Source organism: Sciurus vulgaris, assembly GCF_902686455.1.
Source record: "Sciurus vulgaris genome assembly, chromosome: 1".
Lineage (NCBI taxonomy): Eukaryota > Metazoa > Chordata > Mammalia > Rodentia > Sciuridae > Sciurus > Sciurus vulgaris.
Window position 1 is genome coordinate 118,427,523 of NC_136461.1, and position 24,800 is coordinate 118,452,322.

The 24,800-nt window shown below is 39.1% G+C and overlaps 1 protein-coding gene across 1 annotated transcript in view; it reads right to left on the reverse strand.

Moving 5' to 3' along the window:
• Positions 1 to 17,808: 17,808 nt before the first annotated feature.
• The window catches only part of LOC306665089 (Fc receptor-like protein 5), a gene marked incomplete at its 5' end in the record, with an annotated part of 64,268 nt that continues 57,276 nt past the window's right edge, over positions 17,809 to 24,800 (reverse strand). Inside the window, 4 exon segments of the mRNA XM_079146360.1 lie at positions 17,809 to 19,003; positions 20,995 to 21,060; positions 21,298 to 21,383; positions 22,355 to 22,382. Coding sequence (XP_079002486.1) covers positions 18,924 to 19,003; positions 20,995 to 21,060; positions 21,298 to 21,383; positions 22,355 to 22,382 — 260 coding nt within the window. The 3' untranslated portion in view covers positions 17,809 to 18,923.

The window sequence follows — 24,800 nt, forward strand, 5'->3', positions numbered from 1 at the left end:
CATGGCTTATTATACAATATAATAGCCAACGCTTTGTTCTCCCCTCACAACCAACCCCCCTGCCCCGGGCCCCTTGACGACGCCCCTGATCAGCAGGAAGCAGCCAGATTGAAATTCAACATCCCGAATTCCCATAAACCAAAGAGGGGGGAATGTAAGGTTCCATATGCAGTCCGATCCACACCAAAGATGGCCCCTGAGCGGCTTCTTCTTCCCATAAGTCTCGGCTTCCCGCCACCTATTTTCCCGCCGGCGGCAAGCCGGACCAATCAGAAACCCACACGTCACTTTCTCCCTTAACCCGGAAGCCCCAAGAGTATATATGTAAGCCTCATCTTGTAATAAAGCGGACTTCTCTGGTGACTTGCCAACCGTCTCCATCTTTAGTTTCAAATTTTTATCTTGAGAGGCTCTGAGTGAGAAAACCTTCAAAAAGAAAAGACAGTAAAAACTGGTAGGAAAGAAAGGGAATACACATATGCAGATTTAGTTAGACTGGACTAGCCGGGCCTGCAGACACCAGCCCCTGGGCTTCCCTGGCATTCCCCAAGAGGAAGTTGCTCTCAATTTTAGAGGGGCCCAATTTCAGTCTGTGTCTCTAATGACTATGATCATATTTTTAGCTGTAAGATTCTTTGTTTGATACAAAACACCAATAAAGATATCTTTAAAAATTACTAGGGCTGTTACCGAAAGCTTGGTCCTTGCCCCTGATGCCAATCCGATAACAGGGATATGGTTTTGAAAAAAAGGAAAGAAAGGCGGTGATTCTGCCTATAAAGGGTAGCAGGGGGTTTTAAGGAGGTGATTCAAAGGCTACATTCCATGTGTTCTCTGTTTGGAGTTGTAATTCACTCATTAATTTGGTGGACAGTAATTTCTGAGATATTTTAGTGCCATTCCCAAAATCTAAATGACTTCATTCCTGTGGTGAGTGTGTGCTCAAGAACTCTGCCTAGGATGGGGAAGAAAGGTAAACCTGTTTCCCCTGAGATTAGGGAGAAGAGATTAGGGAGAGAGGAAGAGAAAAGAACTTGTCTGTTTTAAGTCACAGTGGCAGAGCCTTGGAAGAATCCCTATATCGGTCACCCCAAATCCACCCTGAGAGCACCCAGAAACCACTCCAGACACGGGAACTCACGCAAGAGATTTTATTAGAGAGAAAACGAGGAGGAGAGAGAAAATGGCGGGGGAGCTTTCTTAAGTAGTGGAATTTCACTGCTAGGAGGTTCATGGGCTAACAATCCGGGTTGTAAAGTGGTGTGGGGGAGGCAGAATAATGGCATCAGCAAAATAGCAGATCTGATGCCAATACACCCTGCATTCAGTCCCAAGGAGCAAACTAGAGAAAGCACTCTTGAATTCCTGAAGTGTTCTCTAGGTTCAAGGGTAGAAAATATTTAAAGAATTACTGAGAGACTTTAAGATTGTATAGTTACTTTAGATGGGCATGCAGGTCCAGCTCATATACTGTACAGGAGTGTGGCTGATAAATCCAATTCAAAAGGGAATTACCTGTTTCTGCACTGGGAAGGATTGGGCCTCACTGGACCCTTTATGGAACAATCTTCAGAAACTTACACTGCATTTTCATTTCAGAAATGGGCTGAGATATATTTTCCAGCTGAAACAAAAGTGGGGCAAGGTGAAAATATTCCCCAGGAAGCTGGCTAATGAGAACAATGCAATCCCAGACCAACCAAGCCCCTCCGCTTGCTCAAGGGTACAGATGCTTTATTATTTAAGAGATCGCTTACTGGGCTCATACTTCAAGGTGTTAGATGCACTTCACTGGAAGAGGAAGTGAGAATAAACAGACTTTGATTCAATGGAGAAGAAAGGCACAAATAAGGGGTTCCCGCCCAACTCCAAAGCGGTAAACACTTACTGTGAATATTAAGCTTGAACTGGGAGATGTCTCATAGTCATATTTAAGTTCAAGGGTTCTAAGCCAACAGGCATCAACTGACTGGCATTTTGTTGAAGTTAAAGAATTCAATGACTTTTTTTCATAGATGAATGGATCTCTGTTACAGTCTGCAGAAATAGTAATTGCTAAAATGACCTTAGCTCCATCAGGCATGGAGCCCTTCTTAGCTGAAATTAACCAGAATAAGAAACCAGGAGTCAGGTTGAGTACGGTGGTGAAATAGCAAAACCAGACCCAGTCATAAAATGAAATTACAAGAATGTTATCTTGAGAAACAAATGCCTGGGGAAAGGACCAATTCCCCTCCCCTTCTGAGAGACTTTCTTCAGGAAACTTAATGAACCATGGGTCCCTACCTTTTGGATTGTAAATAACTGTCTCTAGGAGGCTGGCTACTCCCTTTTGAAATGTAAACATCCTGTGGGACGCTTGCAAGGCCTTTCAAGAGATTTAACAGATGACTGGGAAAAAGAGTCATTTCTTATCTGTTTCTGTACTGCCCCCCACCCCACCACCACCACAAAGACTTAAAAATCAGGAATTTTTTAAAGAGAGAAAAATGTGAGAAACTGTGAGTCAGGGTTCAGAATTTGCAGTTTGTTCTCCTCTGGGCTTCCACCCCACCATCCCTGGTGTAAAATAAAATTTGGAGTTCTCCTTTTCTCCAAGTGCTGCTTGTGTTTCAGTCTGTTACCTGAAACAATGGTGGTGCTGCACACCTGTGATCTCGGATACTGGGAAGGCTGAAGCTGGAGGATCTCAAGTTTGAGGCCAACCTCAGCAACTAAGTGAAATCCTATCACAAAATAAAAAAAATAAAAAGGACTGAGGATGGAGCTCAGTGGTAAACTGCCCCTGAGTTCAATCCCTAATACAATAAAAAAAAATTTAAAGGAAAAGAAAAGAAATCAGGGGTCTGTAGGTAATATGAGTTCTTTTGACTTTTATCTCTTAAAAAAACAAATTTAAGTTTTAATGGTTTTGGAATTTTTCAAAAGTCATAAAATTAACACTTATTTTTCTCTGAATTTTCTCAGAAAATTGTGCATCACTGCTCACCAGTAGTCCCATGAGATGTCCACAGGAGCAGAGCTGGTCCTGAACATGAATGTGAGTTATGATTTCTGAGATTGTTTATTGGCATCTTAGCCGAGGAACTCTGCCGGATCTCAGCTGCCTGGATTCAGCCACCCACCTGCATAAGTAAGAGGCATAAGATGGAAAAAGGAAAAGTGTGTAGTGGGTAACTGACCCAGGCCTGGATATAAGGTAAACTGAGGACGTTACCCCGGAGAGTGAGAGTTCGCCTCCCCTGTTCCCACCAGCTGGGCTTCAGGAGAACTAATTAGCACCTGAGACCTAACCACGCCCCTGTGGAAGCTCCCAGCTCAAGGCTAGAGATACACAAGACCTTGCAAGCCAGCTTCCTTTATCACAGTCTCCTTTTGTAATCGTTCCCACTCTAAGATCCTTGGACACGCTCATTTGTTTTTTGAAACCTTGTGTCCAATTATGTACTGTTTTAGACTAGAAAATTTATGACAGTAGGTTCCTCCTACTTTTCTGCTGTAATGATCCCAGCCTGCAGGCCTGTTTGTATGACAGCTCTTTCAGCTCCATAGAAAGCAATGCTTGCTAGCAGCAGACCACCAGTGATTCCTTCCAGGTTCCTGTCTCGCAAACTCAAAGAATGGAATCCAGAGAAAACGGAGAGTGAGTGCGAAAGAATAAGGTTTACTCAAGCAAGAAGAAAAGAAACAAAACTCCCATCAAGACAGGTCGGGGTCCAGATAGGGGGTTGCTGAGAAACAGCTGGGCCTCGGGGCTTTTGCTATTGGTAGAAATCAGGATCAGTTCCGTGTTCCACCGAGTGGAAGAATGAACACCGGGAAGCCGAAGGCCGAGATAAGCAAGCAGAAATTCATGACAGAGGAGGTTAAGGTTCAGAAGTGTAAGAAAGCTCCCGAGGGAGAGTGTGGGAGGGGTAAGCGTGCCACCAGGGTCTCTTGACATCCTTTCTTTTAAACGTACATGAGGGGAAGTTGACTGACCCCCTGGTAACCTGTCCTTGAGATTTTAATTGTCGTGTGTGGTGCTCAGGCTGAACTGCGTCCTTATGTTTTGGTAAGAATGGAGTCTTTGAGGAGCACAGCAAGCCGTGGAGCATTCCTCAAATGGGGGTCCCTCCTTAAGGACCCTCAGCATTTTCCTACTCGGACACTGTTTTCCCTACCTTATTTTTATCTACCTGTCTTGGGGTGTTGCCTAAGTTTTATGATAATTAGGTATCTGGAAGGTGACTTGTTCATTGGTCCTTCTGTCTGATTGGTTGGACTTTTCCAGATGTTGAGTTTGGAATTCTCCATAGCTTCTACTCAGGTCTGCCCGGCCTTGCCTTTTTCCACTCCTCTGGTTCAAAAGGTTTGGTGGCTGGAATGTTTGGAAGGTTTCCACAGAGCATTCCTTTAGGGCCCATCTCCCTAACTGCCTGCCTAGGTCTTACTATCTGACTATCCTACCTATTCAGTGATAACCTCGCCCTCATTTTATTTTGTGTTCTTCTTATTACTGAGGCTGACCACATTTTTTCTTTGCAGTTCTTCTTTGGTGGAGTGGGTGATCATCTTTCTGTTGAGCTGTCTGTCTTTTCTTTATGGGTCTGTAGCTCTTTGTGACTTGCAGTTCTTTGTTGGGTTAATGTAAATATCTTCTCCCACTCTGCAGCAGCCTTCCACTTTCTTGTTTCTTAAAATTCAGAACAGAAGTTCTGAATTTTAATACAGTCAAGCTTGTCAATCTTTTCCTTTATTTTTGCAGTCTTGTTTAAGAAATTTTCTCTAAATTACAATGATCTTGTATTAAATTGTCATCTAAAAATCTGTTGGGCATTTCATATTAATTTTTTAGTTCTCTTGGAATAAGTTTTATTGTCGAGTATGAGGAGATTAAAATTGTTTTTTTCTCCTTTTGCATATCTAATTGTTTCAGAATCAATTATAGAAAGCTCATTTGTTCCCCACTATTGTGCTATTTATGACAGATACATGTAAGCAACTCTGCATAGTTACCTTAGTTTCTGGATTCTCTATATGGTGGCATCAGTTGATTAGTCTGTCCTTGTGTCTTTGTGCTTACATCATGCTTTGCTTTGTTTTGCTGAGCTTTGTGTCAGTGCTGTTGCAGAGGAGATCTGCCCACAGAGCCGGAGCCAGTCAGCAGTGGAGGTCCCTGCCCCAGATTGTTATGTTCTTCTTGCTTGAGAGGATTCTAGACCAGGCTGAAGACTTAGTAAAGAATAGAAAATAGAATAGACTTAGAAAGGATAGGAAATGGAGAAAAAGGGGACATCCTCAAAGAAGAGAGTGGGTCCTCTCAGAGAAGGATGATGTCTCCCTTCTGCCTTCCAGTTTTATTGGGGGGGTCCCAGAGAAGTTTCCAGAGAGTCCCCCCAACCCCCACCAGGTCAACCTCTTGACTTTTACTGACAGTAGAACTGATTCAGATTTACAAATCCCCAGTGTGCATGGTAAAGAGCCAAGGCAATTCTGCATCACTTTGGCCCATGCAAACCAGTTCTAATTGGAACTGACTCTTATCAGATTTTATGGTGTAATGGTTAATTTGAAGTGTCAACTTGATTGGATTAAGAGATGCCAATGATTAAGAGGCTTCTGGGTGTGTCAAGGAGGACATGTCTAGGAATGACTGGAATGTGGGAAAGTGAACTGAAGGGGAGACCCTCCCTAAGCATGGGCAGGGAGGAGCAGTAAGAGAGGAATCAAGTTTGGTTCCAACAAGTGGATTTTATTCACACAATGCACACTCAACTTAACATTCCTAATAATAGGAAGTCACAAATACATTGAAGATTCACTCCTTTGTTCACCTAGAATCCAATCCCCATGGACTTACTCAATGCAACGTCTCTTAGCCAAGAAGTCAGTCAGCAAGACCGAGGGGATTCTTCTCAGCCATAACCTCTCTCAGCTCCTCGGATGTCTTTGGATGACCTTGGGTGTCTGATAAGCCAGAGGCTGGGTGGCATTTGTCACCACAGGAGAGGTGGTCAGTTTTCTGGCCTCGGTGACAATAGTCGATCAGCAATCAGTGATGGAGTGGACAGCAGCTGGGGCAGTCAAGAGACAGGGTGACGTGGAGTCCTCTGGTCACGGTGCTACTGACGATTTGCTCCAAAAGTCCAGGGGTTTAAATAGTGAGTTTCAGCCCAGTCATGCTCTGGTCTTCATTGATAAAGACCAGAACACAACTATACTAGGAGCCACCACTCAAATCATAGATAAAGGTTCATATCGGCATTATTCAGGAGTGTCATCCTGCCACACAGCAAGTTTGTTACTAGGCGCCTTTATTTTAGTTTTATAAGTTCAGGCAAATACCAAATACAGCTGATTATTATGACATAACACAAAACTATAGCAATTCCTATTATTTCCTTGTCTCATTACAACTGCCCAATAGGTTGGTGGCTTGGATGGAATAAAAGTTGGAAGAACAAGGAAACAGATGCAGATGCAAGCTCAACTCTTCTTGACCAGGTTCTTGATTGCTGCTTCCATTATCTGAGGATATCCAACTCTCGCTTCTTCACTCTAAGCAGACTCTGCCAGTGATTCTCCAGGTAGTTTCCAGAAGCCTTGGTCTCAGACTAGGGTAGTACTATTGATTTTTCTTGTTCTGGGGCTTCTGCTTCTTGGACTATGCAGCTGCTGGTTCTTCCAGCTCTCCAACTACAGACAGTCATTGTGGACTATCCAGCTTCTGGTCATATTGAAGTCAAAATTGGGGATAGGCAGTTAGTGTAGAAATAAGAAATCGGGTCAAATCGAGGAAATGGAGGCCATGAAAGCCGTCTGCATCTGGAAGTTGGAGACCACTCCCAGGAGATTGGAAAGTCAGTGTCTACTGAGTCCTTTTGATCACCAAGGTTACCTGCCTAACTACCACTTCCCAAAAGCTGCAGGCAGGGAGTTGCTAATTAATGTCCCCTGGGCCCCTACCTGAATCTCCATTTGGCCCTCCCCCTGCCATCTGCTTCTCACCTTTTTTGCTATGTCACCCTGCAACCCCTGGGCCTAGTCACTTAGGCAGGAAGGAGAGAATAAGGGCAGAGAGAACAGAACAAAGAAGACCCTAACCTATAAAAGATGTAAGGCGCGCTCACTTCTTGGGACTCTAGAACATCAGCCATGGCCCCCTTCTCCCTCCCGGGAGAAGTCTGTATTATTACCTTTAAATAAAACTTGCTTAATATGCTTGCCTTGGCGTGCTCCTCTAATGTTCATACTTCAACATTTGAGGAAGCAGAACTCGTCACCAGTAAACGGCAGTATCAGTGTAAGACAATCTGATAAATCCCCTTTTTATAATCATACGTCCTGTTGATTCTGTTCCTCTAGAGAACCCTGACATAATACATATGGTTAGGGAAAATTATCCTTATCTCCCTGAGTTCTGGGATCTGGTTTGTGTAAGGGTCTCAAAAGTTCACTTCTTCGGGGTAACTTGGTAGGGTGGAGGCTTTCAGGCCTGCATTTTTCCTGCAGATAACAAGTTCTTGCTGAGGAATATAACATGTCCTATTGACTTAATTTGGGAAGGGTGGCCGATGGGTTGCTTTTGTAAAGAAAGCATGTGGATCAGCACCGCAGGACCAGTCCCTTTAACCTCATATTCCCACCACTTGCATGTGTCTCTTACCGATCAGTGCTGGGGATTGAACCCAGTGCCTGCAAGGCAAGATCTCTACCTCTTGAACTACATCCCCAGCCAGCACTTTCCCACTTATTACAACTTCAAAACACCTATTAATATGATAAAGTGTTCCCACTTTGTTCTCTTTTGTCAGAAATATCTTGCTATTCATTGCCTTTTGCATTTATATCTGCATAGTAATTTGCTTTGAGCTTTTTTAAAATTAAAATTTAATTTATTTAAGAAACTGATTCATAAAACATAATAGTCTACATATTAACTGGGTATCATGTGATTTTAAAATCACTTTGTTAAATTCCATAAAAATTTTTTAAAAACATCTTAAGATTTAGACTGGGATTTCATCAAATCCATAGCTCAATGTGGGGAAAATTGAGATGATTATATTATTGAAAATTCTAACCACTAAATAAATGTTTCTCCATTTCTTAGATCTTATTTAATTTCTTCTAATGCTTTTATAATTCCTTTGTAGATGTTGTGAATGTCTTGTTATCTTTGTTCTTAGGTACCTTTAGAAATATTAATTTAGTTTCAATTGACAGATAATAATATTACATATTTATGGGATAAAGTGTGATATATTTATGCATCTGCACTTGTGTAATACCACAATATTGTTAGCTATAATTATCCCTTGGTGTAATAATACAGTAGAATTTATTCTTAGGAAACTTTGTACTCTTACATATGATATTTTTTGTTCTTTATTTTTGCTGATGTGATAAAGATGTTGATTTCAATTTATTTTGTACCTGGTAATCCTAAACTTTTGTGTTAATTTCAGTAACTTATTCACATGTTCTTTTGGATTTGCTGTATGTATGCAATCACATCATTTATAAGTAATACTGATTTTTTTCTTCCTGTTTCATCCCTATTTTTAAAAATTTCTTCTTCCTTTTTGCAGTAAAAACAATCCTAGGCAATATTCATAAGAGTGCTGATGGCACTTTTGCAATATTTTGCAACTACGATGCTTAATGCAGGATTTTGGTTTTTTTTTTTTTTCCCCATAAATTATTTTCTCCTTTTTTTTTCAGAGAAAGGAAGTTCCCTTGTATTTATTAGTGAGACTAGCCTATAATTTTCCCCATGGCATTCTGATTGGGTTTTGATATAAAAATGATCCTTTCTTCATAAAATGACTTGTGAAATGTTCCACCTTTTCCAAATATTCCCAAGTGTTTGTGTAGACTTGGCACTATTTATTTCAAGTTATTTGATATTCCCAATTTGTAGCAAAAGTTAGAGAAACTAGAAAATCATGGACTTAGTGTACCATTGCTGGTTTGAAGACTAAAGAAATCATGTAGAAAGGAACGTAGGTGGTCTTAAAGAACTGAGAGGAGCCCTTGTCTGATGATGAGCAACAAAATGGGCCCCTTAGTCCTGTCACTGCAAGGAGCTAAATTCTGTCATATCCTAAGTAAGCTGCAAGTGTACCTAACTGAAAATATGCCAGAACCTCCAATAAAAGCCCATGCAGTCAGTACCTTGATTTTGACCTTGTTCATTACATGATACCATAATGTGACTCCTTTCTCATATTAAAGTCTTTTCTTTCTTTTGAAGGAGTTGCCAATAGGACAATTCCTATGATTTGAACCCCAACCCAAGGATCTAGGTGCTGGAGGTTTGATCCCTAGTGGCCATGGTAAGGAGATGGGATCTTTAAGAGGTTGGAGATCTCTTAGGTCAACTGAAGGAGTGCCTTTGTAAGGAACTATGGGACTCAGGTCTCTCTCTAGCTTCCATTTTGAGAATGTGATCACTTGTTTTCACCATTGCCATCTGCCATGAAATGAGGCCATCTACTATTGGATTCTCACCGGAAGCCAAAACCATGGAGCTGTCTGACCTTGGACTTAGATCCCCTAAAACTGTGAGTTAAATTAACCTCTTTTCTTTATAAAGTTATCCTGCCTCCAATATTTCATTGTTGTAATACAAAATGAGCTAATCCAATAATCTGGTTTGAGGAAGTAGAGAGTAGGGAAGTTTCCTGCTAGTTAACTGGTAGCAAATCAATTACAAATAATGGAGGAGAAGCACCTTGTCCTCCCTGGAACAGATTGTTGTTCTGGTTATGGACTTGTCATCTGTGCCAACTACACTATGGAGCAGATTGTTGTTCTGGTTATGGACTTGTCATCTGTGCCAACTACACTATGGAACAGATTGTTGTTCTGGTTACGGACTTGTCATCTGTGCCAACTACGCCATGGATGGACTGTAAGAGTAAGAACACAGAAAATTTCTTCTCACCAAGCAGCTTATTTCACAATGACAGAAATAAGGGCATGGACTAGTCTCTACCAAATTTCAGGTTGTATGACTTATTCATCACCTAGGAGCAATGTCATAGCATTTGGGAGACTTACAGCTCCTCCTAGGAGACAGCATTGTGGAAGGCTGGCTTTTGTCCCACTTCAGACTTGGAAGCAAGTCCCTTATTGTCAGACATAGAGGTCTGAGACCTAAGTGGAAGTGAGCTATAACATGATATCTCTCACTAATATGATTCATGACCCTCTTTAACACATTTTCTTATCATTCTCATGTGTCTACGCTCTGCTGAGAGGTCTTAGAAGAGAGGATGCTTCCACTCAGTGTTGAACAATGACTCCAATGATCTGGAAACTGTAGCTTGGCAGTGTGGGGCCCTTCATACCAATGGACCAATAGGCTAAAGAGCAAACAAAGAAGCAAACAGTCCCACTGTTGGCAGGAATTAGTTATTAGTATGTTCAAGATAGATATATGGCTGCTAGGACATGAAGGAAATGGAGAAGAGTGTGTGTGGAGGTGAGAGTTTTTGCAGGGCACCTCTCCTCATATTCAGTAGTAATACCCTCATTTTTTAACACACAATTACTCTTTGTATCTTTTGTTAGGAGGTTACCCTTTATTAGTCTGTATTTTGTGTCTCTTCATTTTCTCTTTTCCTTTTCTTTTTAATAAGTCTTGCTAGATGTTGTTTATCTCCATCGTTTTATAGGAGGAGTTACTGGATTGAATGATTTCTGTTTTTTTCATCCTTTTATTATTTTTGCATTTTCTTTGCTTCCATTTTGGCAGGGGAATATTATTGCTGTTTCTTGTAGCTTCCTAAATTGAATAGTAGGACTCTTGACTTTAATCTTTCTTTATTAGTTCAATAAATAAATGTTAATTAATGCAATAAAACTCTCTCTAAGCATTGCTCTGGCTGTGTTCTGTATTTTTCACATTATACTTGCATTACCATCCTAATGATTTTATAGTATTCTTTATGATTTCCTCTTCAACTACAGTGCTATTTTGAGTAAGTTCTTTTTTCTTCTCCAGTCATGATGCTGTTTTCACTATTTGCTTAAATCTATTCTGAATTTTGTTGCATCAAGGTTTGAAAACATAATGTTGGCCTTTCATTAAATTTGTGATTTATTCATTTGAATGTTCCATGTGTACTTCCAAAGACTATAAATTTTCAGATTCATGTAAACAGATTATTAAAAGTTTTGACTAGACATCCTGATTCAATAGCTGTAAAATTCCATAATTAGTTGCCAAGTGGTCATAAGTGACTTTTAAAGTAGATTCTGAGAATCTGTTCCATGACTCTTGAACTCCTTATGTGGTTGAGGAATGCAAAGGATGGGAGAGACAGAGGAGGCTGAGGAATGTGCTTCTTTGGGCCAGTTGTGCTGCATTCATCTCCTCATTTTCCACCATAGGAGGACAGGTTGGGGGTGATAGCATCTTTGCCTTGGGTCTGGAAATTTTTTTTAAGGTGTCTCAGAGAACTTCGACATGTGTTTTCTGTATTTGGAGAAGGACAGTCTCCTCTGATCAGACTCTTTCCTGGGAAACTCAGAAGGAAAGGAAGAAAAGACTAAGGGCTGGTGGGCATGGGAGGAGATCTTTCTCAAAGTTTACTGTACTAGAAAGGTGAACGTTTCAGAAAAGGACCTCCCAGGACAGCAGAAAAGACCAGGTTGGAGCAAGTGTTTGGGGTTTTGTCTAATAGGATCACTTAGAGGTGCAGAGAGATCCTATAAGTAAGAAACTAGAGGCAAATACCCAGGACTGAAAAAAGAGTCACAAATTACCACCTAGTGGGGCTGAGGATACAGCTCAGTTGGTAGAGTGCTTGCCTATCAAGGTTCAATATGCTGGGTTCAATCCTCAGCATAAAAAAACAAAACCAAAAAACAAACAAACAAACAAAAAACCAACTAGGTAAGAAGGTCAAGAACATTTCAAGAGGAAAAACACAATTCATGAAGAGCCAGCTACATCTCCTGAAAGGAAAGACCACAGCATTAATACCCATGAGTTCAAATGAGCTGAAAGCTGCTCCTTTCCAGGCTTGCCTTCTCATGTGCTAGTCCTTTTGGGGTGAATGGAGAAAAAGAGATGAAGTTAAACACAGTCCACACTCTTAGGTCGTCAGCATGAAACTGATGTAGACTGAGAGAGGGGATCATTTAATGCTGAGAAAAGGGGGACAATCTGAATTTTGATTAATACCTTGTACTTAACATTCTGTTTTGTAATTAGAGCATTAAATATGCAATTTACCTATTACCTAGGAGTGGGAAGAAAAACCATGAGACTCACTTGAATTTCCTTTTAAGAGAAGGAGAATTTTATCAACACAAAATTCACTTAAATGGTAAAAGACCACAATAGTTTTATTTTCAATGAGTAATCCAAATAGCATTGTTTGAATCAAATTAAACTGAATTGAAATAGTATAATTTAATATAGTATTGTATTATATATAGTTTAAAATAGTATTGTATTATAAATATATTTATAAATGCTGTTAAATTTTCAAAAAAATATGATCTAAGAGACCATACCTTTTAAGTTTAGCCCTTTTAAAAATAATTGTTATTACTGTGCTATAGGGATCCTAGTTTCTGCCATTTTATTTTTTCATTTCTGTTGCTCATATTTTATTTTTATTTCTCTTTCCTCTCGCCCTCCAGTTTTCATTCCAGAAGTTGAATTTTCAATTTTTTTGTGGTCTCAATATTTCATTCAAGTTTTATTTTAAATGCTACTAATTACACCATTTGAAGGGAGGGATCTAATTTCACAGAAGATGGAAGACTCTAAAATGAACCTATTCAACTGCTAAAAAATAAATTGAATGATGAGAATACAGCAGAAGTCCAATTTAGATTCTGAGCATTGTTACTGTGTTATTACAGTCATAGGGACACTTCTCAGCTTGTGGCTGGAGCTCCTGGTGGCTCTTTCATACTTTGGAGCAAGGGCGAAAGACAGCAGCATCAGAGAGAATCAATTCCTTCATTTTTTGCTTCATTACACTCACTCTCTTGACTTCAAAATGGCACCAATGAATTAGTCTCCATGCCCTGCAGACTACTTTTGGTGTAGTGATGAACTCAGTGTTTGAAGCAGAAACAGATCTTGAGGATTTTTCTTAAAAAGTCCCTTTTGGGAGAGTTTTACACCAAGAAGCAGTGAACCTCTCCTCAATTAAGATAGAAAGCTAAGGTTCAGTTCTCCAGAAGTCACAATTTCATTCATTTACTCAATGTGAATTTACAAAGTGACTGTATATTACCACTTGCAGCTATTTCTAGATAAAATAGCAACCTGACATCTCTGGAGGGACCATCAGTTCTCCCCAGGTATACCGGTGAAACTGGATTTGCTTTGTACTTCTGAAAGGGTAACACCTCAAAGCTGAGTCATCTTTAGCCTGGAGGTTTAACATGATGTTGAGTGATACTTAAGGCCTTCTGGATGTTCAATGTTAAAAGAAACACTAACTTATGAAGGTAACTGTGTGGCAACATAGTTTAAGTGATAATGCAGTGTTAATTTATGCTTGAGATTCCAGTCATAGACCAAGCTTATAACCACCAGCATTGACATTCAGTCAGTAAACCTAACATTTTTGGTTTGATACTTGACTTTTGAATCTGTGTGTATCCTAAATCTATCAGGCTGTGGTTGCTCACTTCAGCTAAGAAATGTACATTGGGATCGATCATCTGATTTTGGCTGCTATTCCAAGGTGAGTGTAGCTATTTCCTGCTGTCCAGGACATCGGCAGTTGTCTCTAACTTCTTGTTCACCTCTGGTAGATGGATTCTCCAAACTCTGTCCTGTCAATCACTTTAGTATAACTAGAATTCACCAGTCTTCCAGCAAACTATAAAGTTGTTCTGGGTTACTTGGGACTTTACAGTCTTAAAATTCATTTGGTAGCCAGACAACCAGCCCTCCTCACTCAACATCAGAGTACTGAAGACTGAGACGTGTCAAGATCCACATCTCCCACCAGGTTGATAAGCACCAACTAGTCCTGTGTATTGATTTTGGCATTCTCCCTGCTCCCTAGCATTAGGTAGCAAAAATGAAACACAGATCGGCTTCAGTCCATGTGCCAACTGATCTTCCCTGGTAAACTCAGGGCCCATTGTGTGATCCACTTGTTTACACATACCACATGAACTATGCATATTTGGTCCATCTCCAGACCATCTGTCATTTTGATGGCCGTAGTTGAGACTTAGCTTGTGAATTCCATTCTGTACTCAGATTTCATTTTCAAATCAAGTTTTATTAGGTCAAACCCAGAGCCCTGGGTGAGGACATCCCTGGCAGATTTGTCAAGATTGTGTAGGTGAGAGGCACAGTCATCTTCAGCTCAGAGAAGGTGGTGGCCAGTTCAGTGGGGTCAAGGTTGAATTTTCTTATGTTGCTCTGAAAGTTGCACATTCTATTCTCATTTCTGGTGGAAATTGCTAACTTACTAAAATGAATAATGATGTCCATTTGTTTCTTCTAAGTGATTATCTTCCCACCCTTCAATCATGTTACCAAACTCTTGAGTTTAAATAATAGAATTTTATTTATTTCGTTGCGTTCTTCTGGTGTATTTTGTCACTGTTGGTTTAAGTGAAGTCCTACTGTTTGTGTACTGAAACTCACTTTCGGTGTCTTGTGGCATATTTCTGCACATATTTTTTCTTTTCACTGGAGACTTCCTCTATGTGTTGTGTTTTGTGTGTGTGTGTGTGTGTGTGTGTGTGTGTGTGTATGGGTGTGTATTGTGTATTAAAATTTTGAAACCTGTTACATCAGATAATATCTTTATTCACCCTTAGAGTTAAATGAGAGTCTAGATAGATAAAATTGGTTTAACTTTTTTCCTTGAACACTTAGAAAACATTATTTGTCATTTGCACTGAATGTTATTGTTAATGAGTCATTCTAATTTCTGTGATCTGTAGATAATACCTGTATCCTCTTGATTATTTCAGAATTATCCCTTGGTCTTTGACATACCTAAATTTTCCTTTAGCATTTAGCATTTTTTTCTATTTAACTTAGCAAATTATTACAGCTTTTCATGTGAAATCTTTCATCTTTCTCTGATTTTGTAAAATCCTTTCTTACTTTTTCCACAAGTTTCCTCTTATCTGTGGTACTTTCATCATACAGATACTGACACTGTTCCTAACTTTCTTTTTATAGCTTCCATATAACTCTTTACTCAATTCTTGATTTTTTTTTTTTTTTTTTTTTTGGTCCTAGGGATTGACCCCAGGGGTGTTAACCACTGAGCCATATCCCCAGCCCTTAAAAAAAAAAAAAAAAATTTTTTTTTTTTAAATTTTGAGACAGGGTCTCTTTAAGTTGATTAGGACTTTGTTAAGTTGCCCAGGCTGACTTTGAACTTGCCATCCTCCTGCCTCAGCTTCTTGGACTGCTGGAATTATAGGCATGTACTACCACATTCAGCACTTCCTGATATATTTAGGAGAGTTTTTTCCTGATCTTCAAGCTCACTATCATTTTCTTTTCTTTAGTATTATTTTATGTCCTAATTGATTTACTTATTTTGATGATTAGACTTCTTACGTTTATTATCTCTAATTGCTTATTCTTTAACTTGTTGCAGCCTGGTGCTTCTAGGGAATGTTGAGGAATCATCTCAGGCAGAACACCTCTAGAGTTCTAATTGGACAGTCTTTCCCCATCTGCCCACCCCAATGGATTAGTCCTTTATACATCTACTTTGGCCATTGTTTTCTTCCCAAGATTTTTTCTCCCTCTTTCAGTGACAATCACTCAGTTTTTGAGCTGTGGACAGTAGTGGGGAATTCTCAGGATAGGAAGTTCACTTGAGTCTACTGCTATCCACATCCCATAGTGACTGAGTCCCAGTGCTGCACTATCATGACTCCCCCACCATGGGTGGCAGAATAATTGCTGGATTAGGGAATGATCCATTCAGAACGAGAGTGGGGAGAGAAATGATCTCATCCTGAAGGCACTCCCTCACCTCCAATCTGCCTCTTCTCTAAGCAGCTTCTGCTTCCTTACATTTCTGTCTCCCTATGTAACTTATATAAATATCTTTGTATAAAGTTTTGACTGGCACCAATCAGGCTTTTGTTTATGTGGTCTTTCCAAGGTTCATTCTAAGAAAGCCTGAAACCATCTTATTTACAAATAGAAGGTGATTAATGAAAAAAATATATGGTGAAATCAAACAAGTTTTTGAGTTAGAGACAGGTCATAAACCACCAGTTTTGAGACCCTGGTGTAAAAGGTAAAGGATTGGAGAGCTTTAAAAAGTCAGATAGCGTCTGTCCCTCAGTAAACATATTTTGCAGAGCAGATGTTGTAAGTAAACAGAACAGTCAGGGCCTGAGGAAACCCCTGGGCATTTGCATGTCTGGCAGTCCTCAGTCTGTGTCTAAGGCAGCAAACATCTCTGCACTTCCAGGGCTGCTCAGAAGACAGTGTCATTCAAATCTGGGAGGAAGGACCTGTAAGGAAATAGTCTACTGACTGAAGCTGTGAGAGAGAAGAATGGGACATGAGCACAGAGCAGCCCTCTCATCTCTTTTCAGTCTGTAATTCTGAGGACTCTCTTAACACCAGTGTACCCATCTTCTCTTTTTTCCCTTTAAATTTTCTCTCCCATCTTCCACATCTCCCCCAAGTCATACCTCTCCCCACAACACTCCATCCTATAGTTCATTTCACATGCATGAGGGAGTTTCAAACATGTGCTCTGCCCCATTGTCAAGAGCCACTCCCTTTTCCAAGATGTTCAGCATCTCCAGGTTTTATTCTTTTCCACTGTTTCAGGGCCCTGCTATGATGTAAGACCCCGGGCTAGGGACAGAACATAGAGAAGGGTCTCTCTCATGTACTGGGGAGGAAGTGTAAGTCCCCTCTTCCCAACTTCAGGTCAATTTTGGCTTAAGAATTAATTTCTTCATTCTAAAATTATTAATAGAATGTCTGAGCACAGAGAAAGGAATCTCAATTCCTTAGCAAAGTTCTCAGCTTCTCTTATCCACTATTGGGCAGTAAAATCTCATCAAGGGGTCTCAGAACCTATTGTGAGTTTTAATCCTTTATTTAGTGTTGATTTTTATTTTGTCATTTTTTAATACTGGAGTTTGGTATTGGGAAGAAACCAATTATATCATTTATAAAATTACCTATGAGATCAGAATGAAATTCACTACAAAGATACTTTTTTCCCTAATATAAATTGGAATGGATCACTTTTATATTTTCTTGGAAATCTAGGTCTTTTCATTTTCTCAACTCCCAAATGGAAGAGTAGATACTAAAAGTGAGACTCAGCCTCCCTGCTAGGCCTTGACCAGAGGCAGGCTCTGAAAAAGTCCCAGAGATCTCTAGATGCTGGGTCCCCATCCTCTTGCTGCTCCAGATTTTGCTCCAGGTGGTCCAACACAAATGCCAACAGCAAGACAGCACCTCAAGGCCTCCTAGTTCAGCCATTGAGAGGGGACCATCTCAGCAATTGACTTGACAGGGTTTGCCCAAAAGTAACAAGAGGCAGGATGGGAAACTACTCTTTGGAACATTTGACTAAGTTGAAAGCAAGAAAGGAAAGACTTCCCCCACATCTGATTTCTATTTCCTTGCATAGGCAGGTGCCACATCCTGTACAGCAGTTTACTCAGTTTCCCAAACTAGGCAATGAGGGGATTCAGAAAAGACAAACAGACACAAAAGTGGAGAAAAAGCCAGGGCTTGGTGGTTCAGCCAACTTCTGAGGAAGACTGACCATGAGCAAGCTCCACACATTTTATATAGGTTTAAATATCAAAAGAATTTATTGTGAGAAAGAATTTTCAATATAAACAAAACCTAAGTTGTGACTGAAACAGCCCAATTAGGGTTTATCAACTTATGCCCAAAACTCTCTACCTCCAGGATGCAGGCACTGGAACTAAGGTTATTAACTGATAAAATTCCTTGACTAACACGGAATTCCCCTTTGAACAGGGTGTCACCACAGCAACTGGGCCGCCTCCACATGTGCCTTTGCAGGAAGAATTCTCCAGAGGGGCATCATCTCGTCTCTGGGCAGTTCAAAGGCCCATAATTCATTCACAGCTTCCAATAGGCAGGTCTATCTTAGGCACACTCGTAGGCATTTTTATTATTTGTTTCCTTTCACCTACACAATATTTTGTAGTAATTTATGTTTTATTTGTGGCATGTGCTGATAATACATTTCTCCCCTAATTTTTGTGTTTCTTCAGTCATCCTAATTGTGATATAAAGAGAAAGAAAATTCAATACAAGGATAAAAATAATGATAATAATCTGGAAGTGGAGACCTCTCTCCTTTGTGATATTTTCTTTGCCATTCATTAAACTACTGGTATTAATACAAATACCAGTGTAAAACACTGAACACTTCAAAAAAACCCATAAACACCTCTGTTAGTTTACATTTATGTAAAATTAAACATTCAAGAGCCTGAACAATATGGCAAGCTAACCCAGGCTGCTGTTTTCCCCAGAGTCAATCATAAGCTTTCGGAAAAGCAAAAGAGAATTCAGTTTAAAACTGCCTCACTCCGGGGAGGCAAGAGTACCTGAGTCCTAGTTTGGGAAGGAAAAAGAAGTCCATAAATGGATTCTATAGTTATCACTACAGACTGGAAGGTGAGACCTTGTCTCTCTTGTTCATTCTTCTTTCCTCAACTCTTTTCACATCGATAATTTAAGAGAAGAGAGTAGAAATAATTTTCTTTTACAGTGCTTGGGATGTAGTAGCATTTCAGTAAATATTTAATGAATAAAAGAAAATATTGGGGAGAGAAATTGATGGGGATAAAAAATCATGACGCAAGGTGGCTTGCCTGGAGTCCCTGAAGCTCATTCTTGCTGTGACAGGGGGTCAGCTCTGAGCATTTTTATAGGGGTTAATAAAATTCATAGTGAGGCTCTATTCATGCTGCCCATCTTCCCTTCTAATTCCGCCAAATCTTATGCCTTCTTCACAGAAGAGTAGCTGACTTGGAAGTCCTGGGAGAGAACATGCATAAACAAGAGAAGGAATAAGATGAAGGCAAACAAAAAAAAAAAAAAAAAAAAAAAGAAAGAAAGAAAGAAAGAAAGAAAAGATGAAGGAAGGCGAAATGGAGGAACTGCCAAAGACTCTAGCTCAAGCTCACCTTATTCTCTGAAGATGTCCTGGTGTTTGCTATGGAGAAAAAAAAATGGTACTGAATTCTGAATTCTTGGGTTTCTACTTATATCTCATACCCAGACTCTGTGTCCCTGGGCATAGAACTGCTATGTTTAACTTATGGAAATCCACCCCTTCCTGTTCTGTAAATCCATCCCTTCATGTTGCATACTCTAAAGCTCCTCTAAGACTTCATCCTCCAAGTTCTCCACCAGCACTTACTAACAAAGCTCTTCCTCTCTCATGCAACTTTCTATAAGTTATTATCCTCATGATTTTTTTTCTTTTTGTCTGTCTACTACAATATCCTTTCAGGGCTCACTTTTCTGTCACTCCTCTATGTTTAACCAACCATGGGTGGTGCACCTTACCACAGAGAAAGAAATTAGAGGTACAGATAAGAGATGACAGATCCAAGTCACCCAGAAGTTTGAGTTTGGCTGCAGGGGCTACTCAGTGCTGTCTGCTTCATTCACCCTTCTTTCAAAGTATATAGTAGGACTGAATCTCCTGCTTTTCCCTAACTGCAGATCAGCATCTCAAGGGCTTGAAAGATGAGCATCAAGTGGAGACTACTGTGCTTTTTCTATTCTGCTGGACAAAGAATGATAGGGTTGTCAGCTCTCTAAAAGAAGCAGCAGTGGCCCTACTCTAAGCAACACTAACAGAGGACCCAGTTTCACAGGTTCAGAGGAGAGAGGTTGGATGATCACAGACCAGAAAATTGACCAAGCTACCAACAGCAGCTGGCTCCTAAGAGGCAGCTAAGAGCACAGAACAAAGGGCAAGTTTCAGGGCAACAGCTGGAAGAACAGAGCTCTACATAGCAACAGAACTGTCATCTTGGTTCTTGCAAAGCTACCTGTCAAAGTGACAGTTCTTTAGATCAGGCTGATTCATTGAGTCATCCCAAGACTTCAGATCCTTAAAGAGAGGCATAGTTGGGCTGGGGTTGTGACTCAGTAGTGAGAGTGCTCACCTAGCATGCATAAGGCCCTGGGTTCCATCCTCAGCACCACATAAAAATAAAAATTTCAAAAAAAGTATTGTGTCCACCTACAATTTTATATATATATATATATATATATATATATATATGAAAAAAATATATATGAAAGGCATATATATATGAAAAATATATATATATATATGAAAGGCATAGCTCATTTCACTTTATATGTACTCCATCTCCATCCATTTATCAGCATTGGGAGGTACTATGGGACAAAATCTAACAAATTATGTCTCTCACAACAAATCCTGCCTTTGTGTATAAATTAAGATACACCAATTAAAATAATGGTGAATGATAATAATAATATTAAAAATAGGAGGTAAATAGAGGAGAACAGATAGATGGGGAAGAAGGATGGGAGGGGAAGGGAAGGTAATGAGAAATGAGATTAATCAAATTACATATGCATGTACAAATCTGGCACATTGAATCCCACAGTTATCTATGATTATAACACACTAATTTAAAAACTAAAACTAAAAAAGGAGGCATAGAAATAACCCATTCCAATTGAGAGAATTCCTCCTGGACTTTGGATATTATAGCTTTAAAAATTCTCACTCTTGTCTGATTTCCTCTCTCTTCCTTATATCCTGGATTCTCCCTGACTATCTAGTCCTATCCAAATGAAGACTTATTGGGTCATCTGCTTTTTTTTAAGTTCAGCCTGTCCACAAAAGCCCACCTCCAGGTACCTCTTGAACCTTCTTGGATCATCCCAAGAGTGAGTGATATATTGAAGGCTGTAGTGCACAAAATGCACAACTTCCATGGGAAGATCCATCTGACAGGAATCACTTTGAAGTTTCTCACCTGAGCCTCCGAGAGGCTGGCTGCTACAGATTTGGGAATAAACCACATCCATATCTCCAGGGATCACTGCAGGAAGAAGACAAGAGTTCACTGTTGTTCACAGTGAACATCATCCACATCTTCCCAGTCTTGTGCTTTATGATCATACCCTCCCTTCCACCCCTGACATGATTCTGAGGAATTTGTTTATTTTTTGAAGTGACTGGCCCTCCTGAGGTTGGGGAGGCAAGACCACCTCATTGTCTCTTCTCCTGCTTCCCTTCCTGGGTCAGTGCTGGATGCCCTCCCAGTGGGGAGACTCACCATTGACATACACTGGCTGCAGCTCCTCAGTGCCTGGAAGTGAGCTGGAGTGGGTGAACTCTTGGGGATTTGGGCTAGCAGCACCTCTGTGAGAAAGTGAACTAACTAGTCCCCAGAGTAGAGAGTGAGAACAAAGAGGAAAGAGGCTGGGGAGAGAGTGAATAGAAGCCAGGCAGGCATGACTCTCTGCTTAGGTGACTGAATGGCCCTTTGTATAGACTATTTGCTCTGACTTGGCAACAATTTTCTGTTCCTCATCTTTGTTTTTTTTCTCCCTAGATCTATTTTTTTTCTCTTATAAACTCTCACAGAACTTAACCAGCATCTTTCTCATTACTTTCTCTTACTCTCTGTCTTTCTTGTTCTCTACACATATCTTATATCTCCTATAAGACATTAAGTCCCTTGAGGAAATAGAACTCTATTCTATGCATATATTCACCCTTCCAGGAGCTGGGGATATAGCTCACTGGTAGAGCACCTGCCTATCAGGTATGAATTCAGAAGAGCTGTTTTCTGGACCTCTGACTAATAACTGCATATAGACGGACACATTGATGGTTATAGGAGTACCTCTGGCTTAGAAGGAGTAGAAAATTTATAATTAGTTTGTCTATTGCTCAAGGTCCTGGATTCAATCCCCAGTACTACCAAATAATAATAATAATATTAATAATAATAAGTTATTATTATTATAAAATATAAATTATAATTATACATTTTATAATTATAAGTATTATTATTACAATTATAATAGTATTATTATTTCATACCTCTATCTAATCATATTTTACTTATACATTAATAATCATTAATATCTAAATTAGTACATCAATTAAGATATGTTTAATTATAAATAACACCTGGAGTCATGTGGATCACCCTAAGACAGTGCTCTGATAGCATAAATGTAATAAAGTAGAAACAAGAGTATTACAGGAAGACACCTTGTGATCAAATAGCCTTGGTCCCTATGATGAACAGAAAACTCATAGGTATTCGAAATTGTGAGTGAGGGAATTCTCCAGAGTTGAAATTTTGACGAGGAAGTTCTCACCTGGGTGCATTAATGGCAAAACTTCCTCCTGAAAAATAGAAAAAGAACATTCATTTCAGAATAGAAGCTTTTTCTCTTAAAGCTTTGACATGCCATCTGTGTATAATTAGCTAGTAAAACGTAAGCTATAGAAGAATGAATCAACTGTATTTCATCAAAATGACTACTTATTTATTCCAACACTTTTAGTTATTATTTGAACGATAAATTCTTTCCCCCTGGCCCCAGACCTGAAATGCCATTTCCAATGGAGCATCCTACATGCATCCATTAGTAGATGAATTTTCTATTCTGTCCTACTGTCTCTTTGTCTATGCATTTCCCTGTACAATACTATTGTTAATTATTCTAAGATATATTTTAATTTTTAGTGGATTTGGTGCTACTTTGCTATTCTTCCATTTTCTTAATTTTTAAGTGTTTTGATATTTGCAACAATCTATAGCAGTGGTCTTGGAGTTGAGCTTGATATTGATATTCATAAGATCCATTAGTCTATATCTTGGCCACTAATCTTTGCAGAGAGATGAAAAACAAGAAACAGCCTATTAGCATAGATGTATCAGGTATGTATTCTCAGGTATTTTCTGGACCTCTGACTAATAGCTCCATATAGATGGCCACATGGATGGAGCTCCCCTGACTTAGAAGGAAGAGAAACTTTATAGTTTGTCTATTGTTCAAGGAACTGAAAAATTACCTCAGTTGTCTACTAAACAAAACTGTTATTCAAGCATCAGGCTTGACATTTTAAATCATCTATGAAATTAGTGTATGTTTCTAACAACTTCTTGAAGAAATTATTTTTAAAATGAACTTCAGCCTACAATCTAAGCATTCACATAAGAACAAAAACCGATGATATGCTGTTTCACAGAAAAGATTTTAAAATATTCCAAAAAGTAGATAGATATATTATAAATATTCTCTGATTATAACAAAACTGGTAATTCATAACAAAACTATAAAAATCTAGATGTGTCTATAACTTTTATTTTGGTACTGAGGATGAAACCCAGGGGCACTCTATCACTGAACTACATTACCAACCCTCTTGATTTTTTTAATTTTGAGACAGGATCTGACTAAGTTGCTGAGACTGACTACAAACTCGGGATCCTCCTGCTTCAGACTCTTGAATTGCTGGGATAACAGGTGTGTACCATCTGCACCCAGCTCTGCCTATACTTAAAAACAAAAGAAATAAAATCTCAGGCAATTAAATATACATATAAATATGTAATATATAAGAAAAATGGAAAGCAAATTAAATATGCATTTTTCCAAAATAATGAGTAGAGAGAAAATAGAAGGCAGTATCTAATAAAGGTAAAAGCAGAATTCTAGAATTATAAAGCAAAATCGATAGATCAAATTCAAGTAATTCTAAGAAATTTACAGCGTAGGCAAGAGAGGTCATATCTTTCTGGTTTAAATTCCAAATGGACAATTCTCAAGTTTCTGAGATAAACATTCCTGGGTTGTACAACTGGCAAGGGGCAGGGAGATTTAGCTCAAAGATGCGGAGAAAAAATTTACAACTGGAAGTTTTCTAAAGTTGATGTTCAAAGAAAATGGGTGCATAATTGACTGATCTCATTAGTTGCTGGTAATTAACTCCATCTGAAAAGTATGGCTGAAAGTATATTATAAAGGCATCACTTCATAGAGAGGATGTTTTATGAAATAAATGATGTAAGACAAACTGAAGGCAGGTTTGGTCGCCCATGCCTGTAATCCCAGTGACTCAGGAGACTGAGGCAGGAGGATTATGAGTTCAAGCCCAGCCTCAGCAATTTAGTGAGACCATAAGCAATTTAGTGAGAACCTATCTCAAAATAAAAAATAAAAATAAATAAAAAAGAATAACTATGTAGCTGTCTGGAAAAACAGCAGATTATATTCTGACCATACTATATACTCAAAAATATTTCTGGACAGATAAAAAAAATTAAGCATAAATATGACTACAACACATTTTGACAAAAAATAGGGGAATTTTTACAGCAATTTAAAAAATTTGTTCTAATTGGTTCTACATGACAGTAGAATACATTTTTACACATTGTATACAAATGGAGTATAACTTCTTATTCCTCTGGCTGTACATGGTGCTGAGTCACACCAATAGTGTAATAATACATGTATATAGGGTAATAATGTCTGAAAATAGGGGAATTTTTATCATCTAAGAATGGAGAGAACTAAAACATGTTACAAAATCCCAAATTCACACAAGTAAGTCTGATAAATTAGACTACATAAAATCCATTTTTTTTGTATAGCAAAAATACCAATATGAAAGTCAGTGAAAAGTACCACACTGCAAAACCTTTTTACTATTATATAACAAAAGGTTAATATATTCAGTAGGAGAATATACCATAAATCACTAAGAAGAAAATAAATCAGATTCTTTCTAGGCATCTCTGCTCAGGAAACCCAA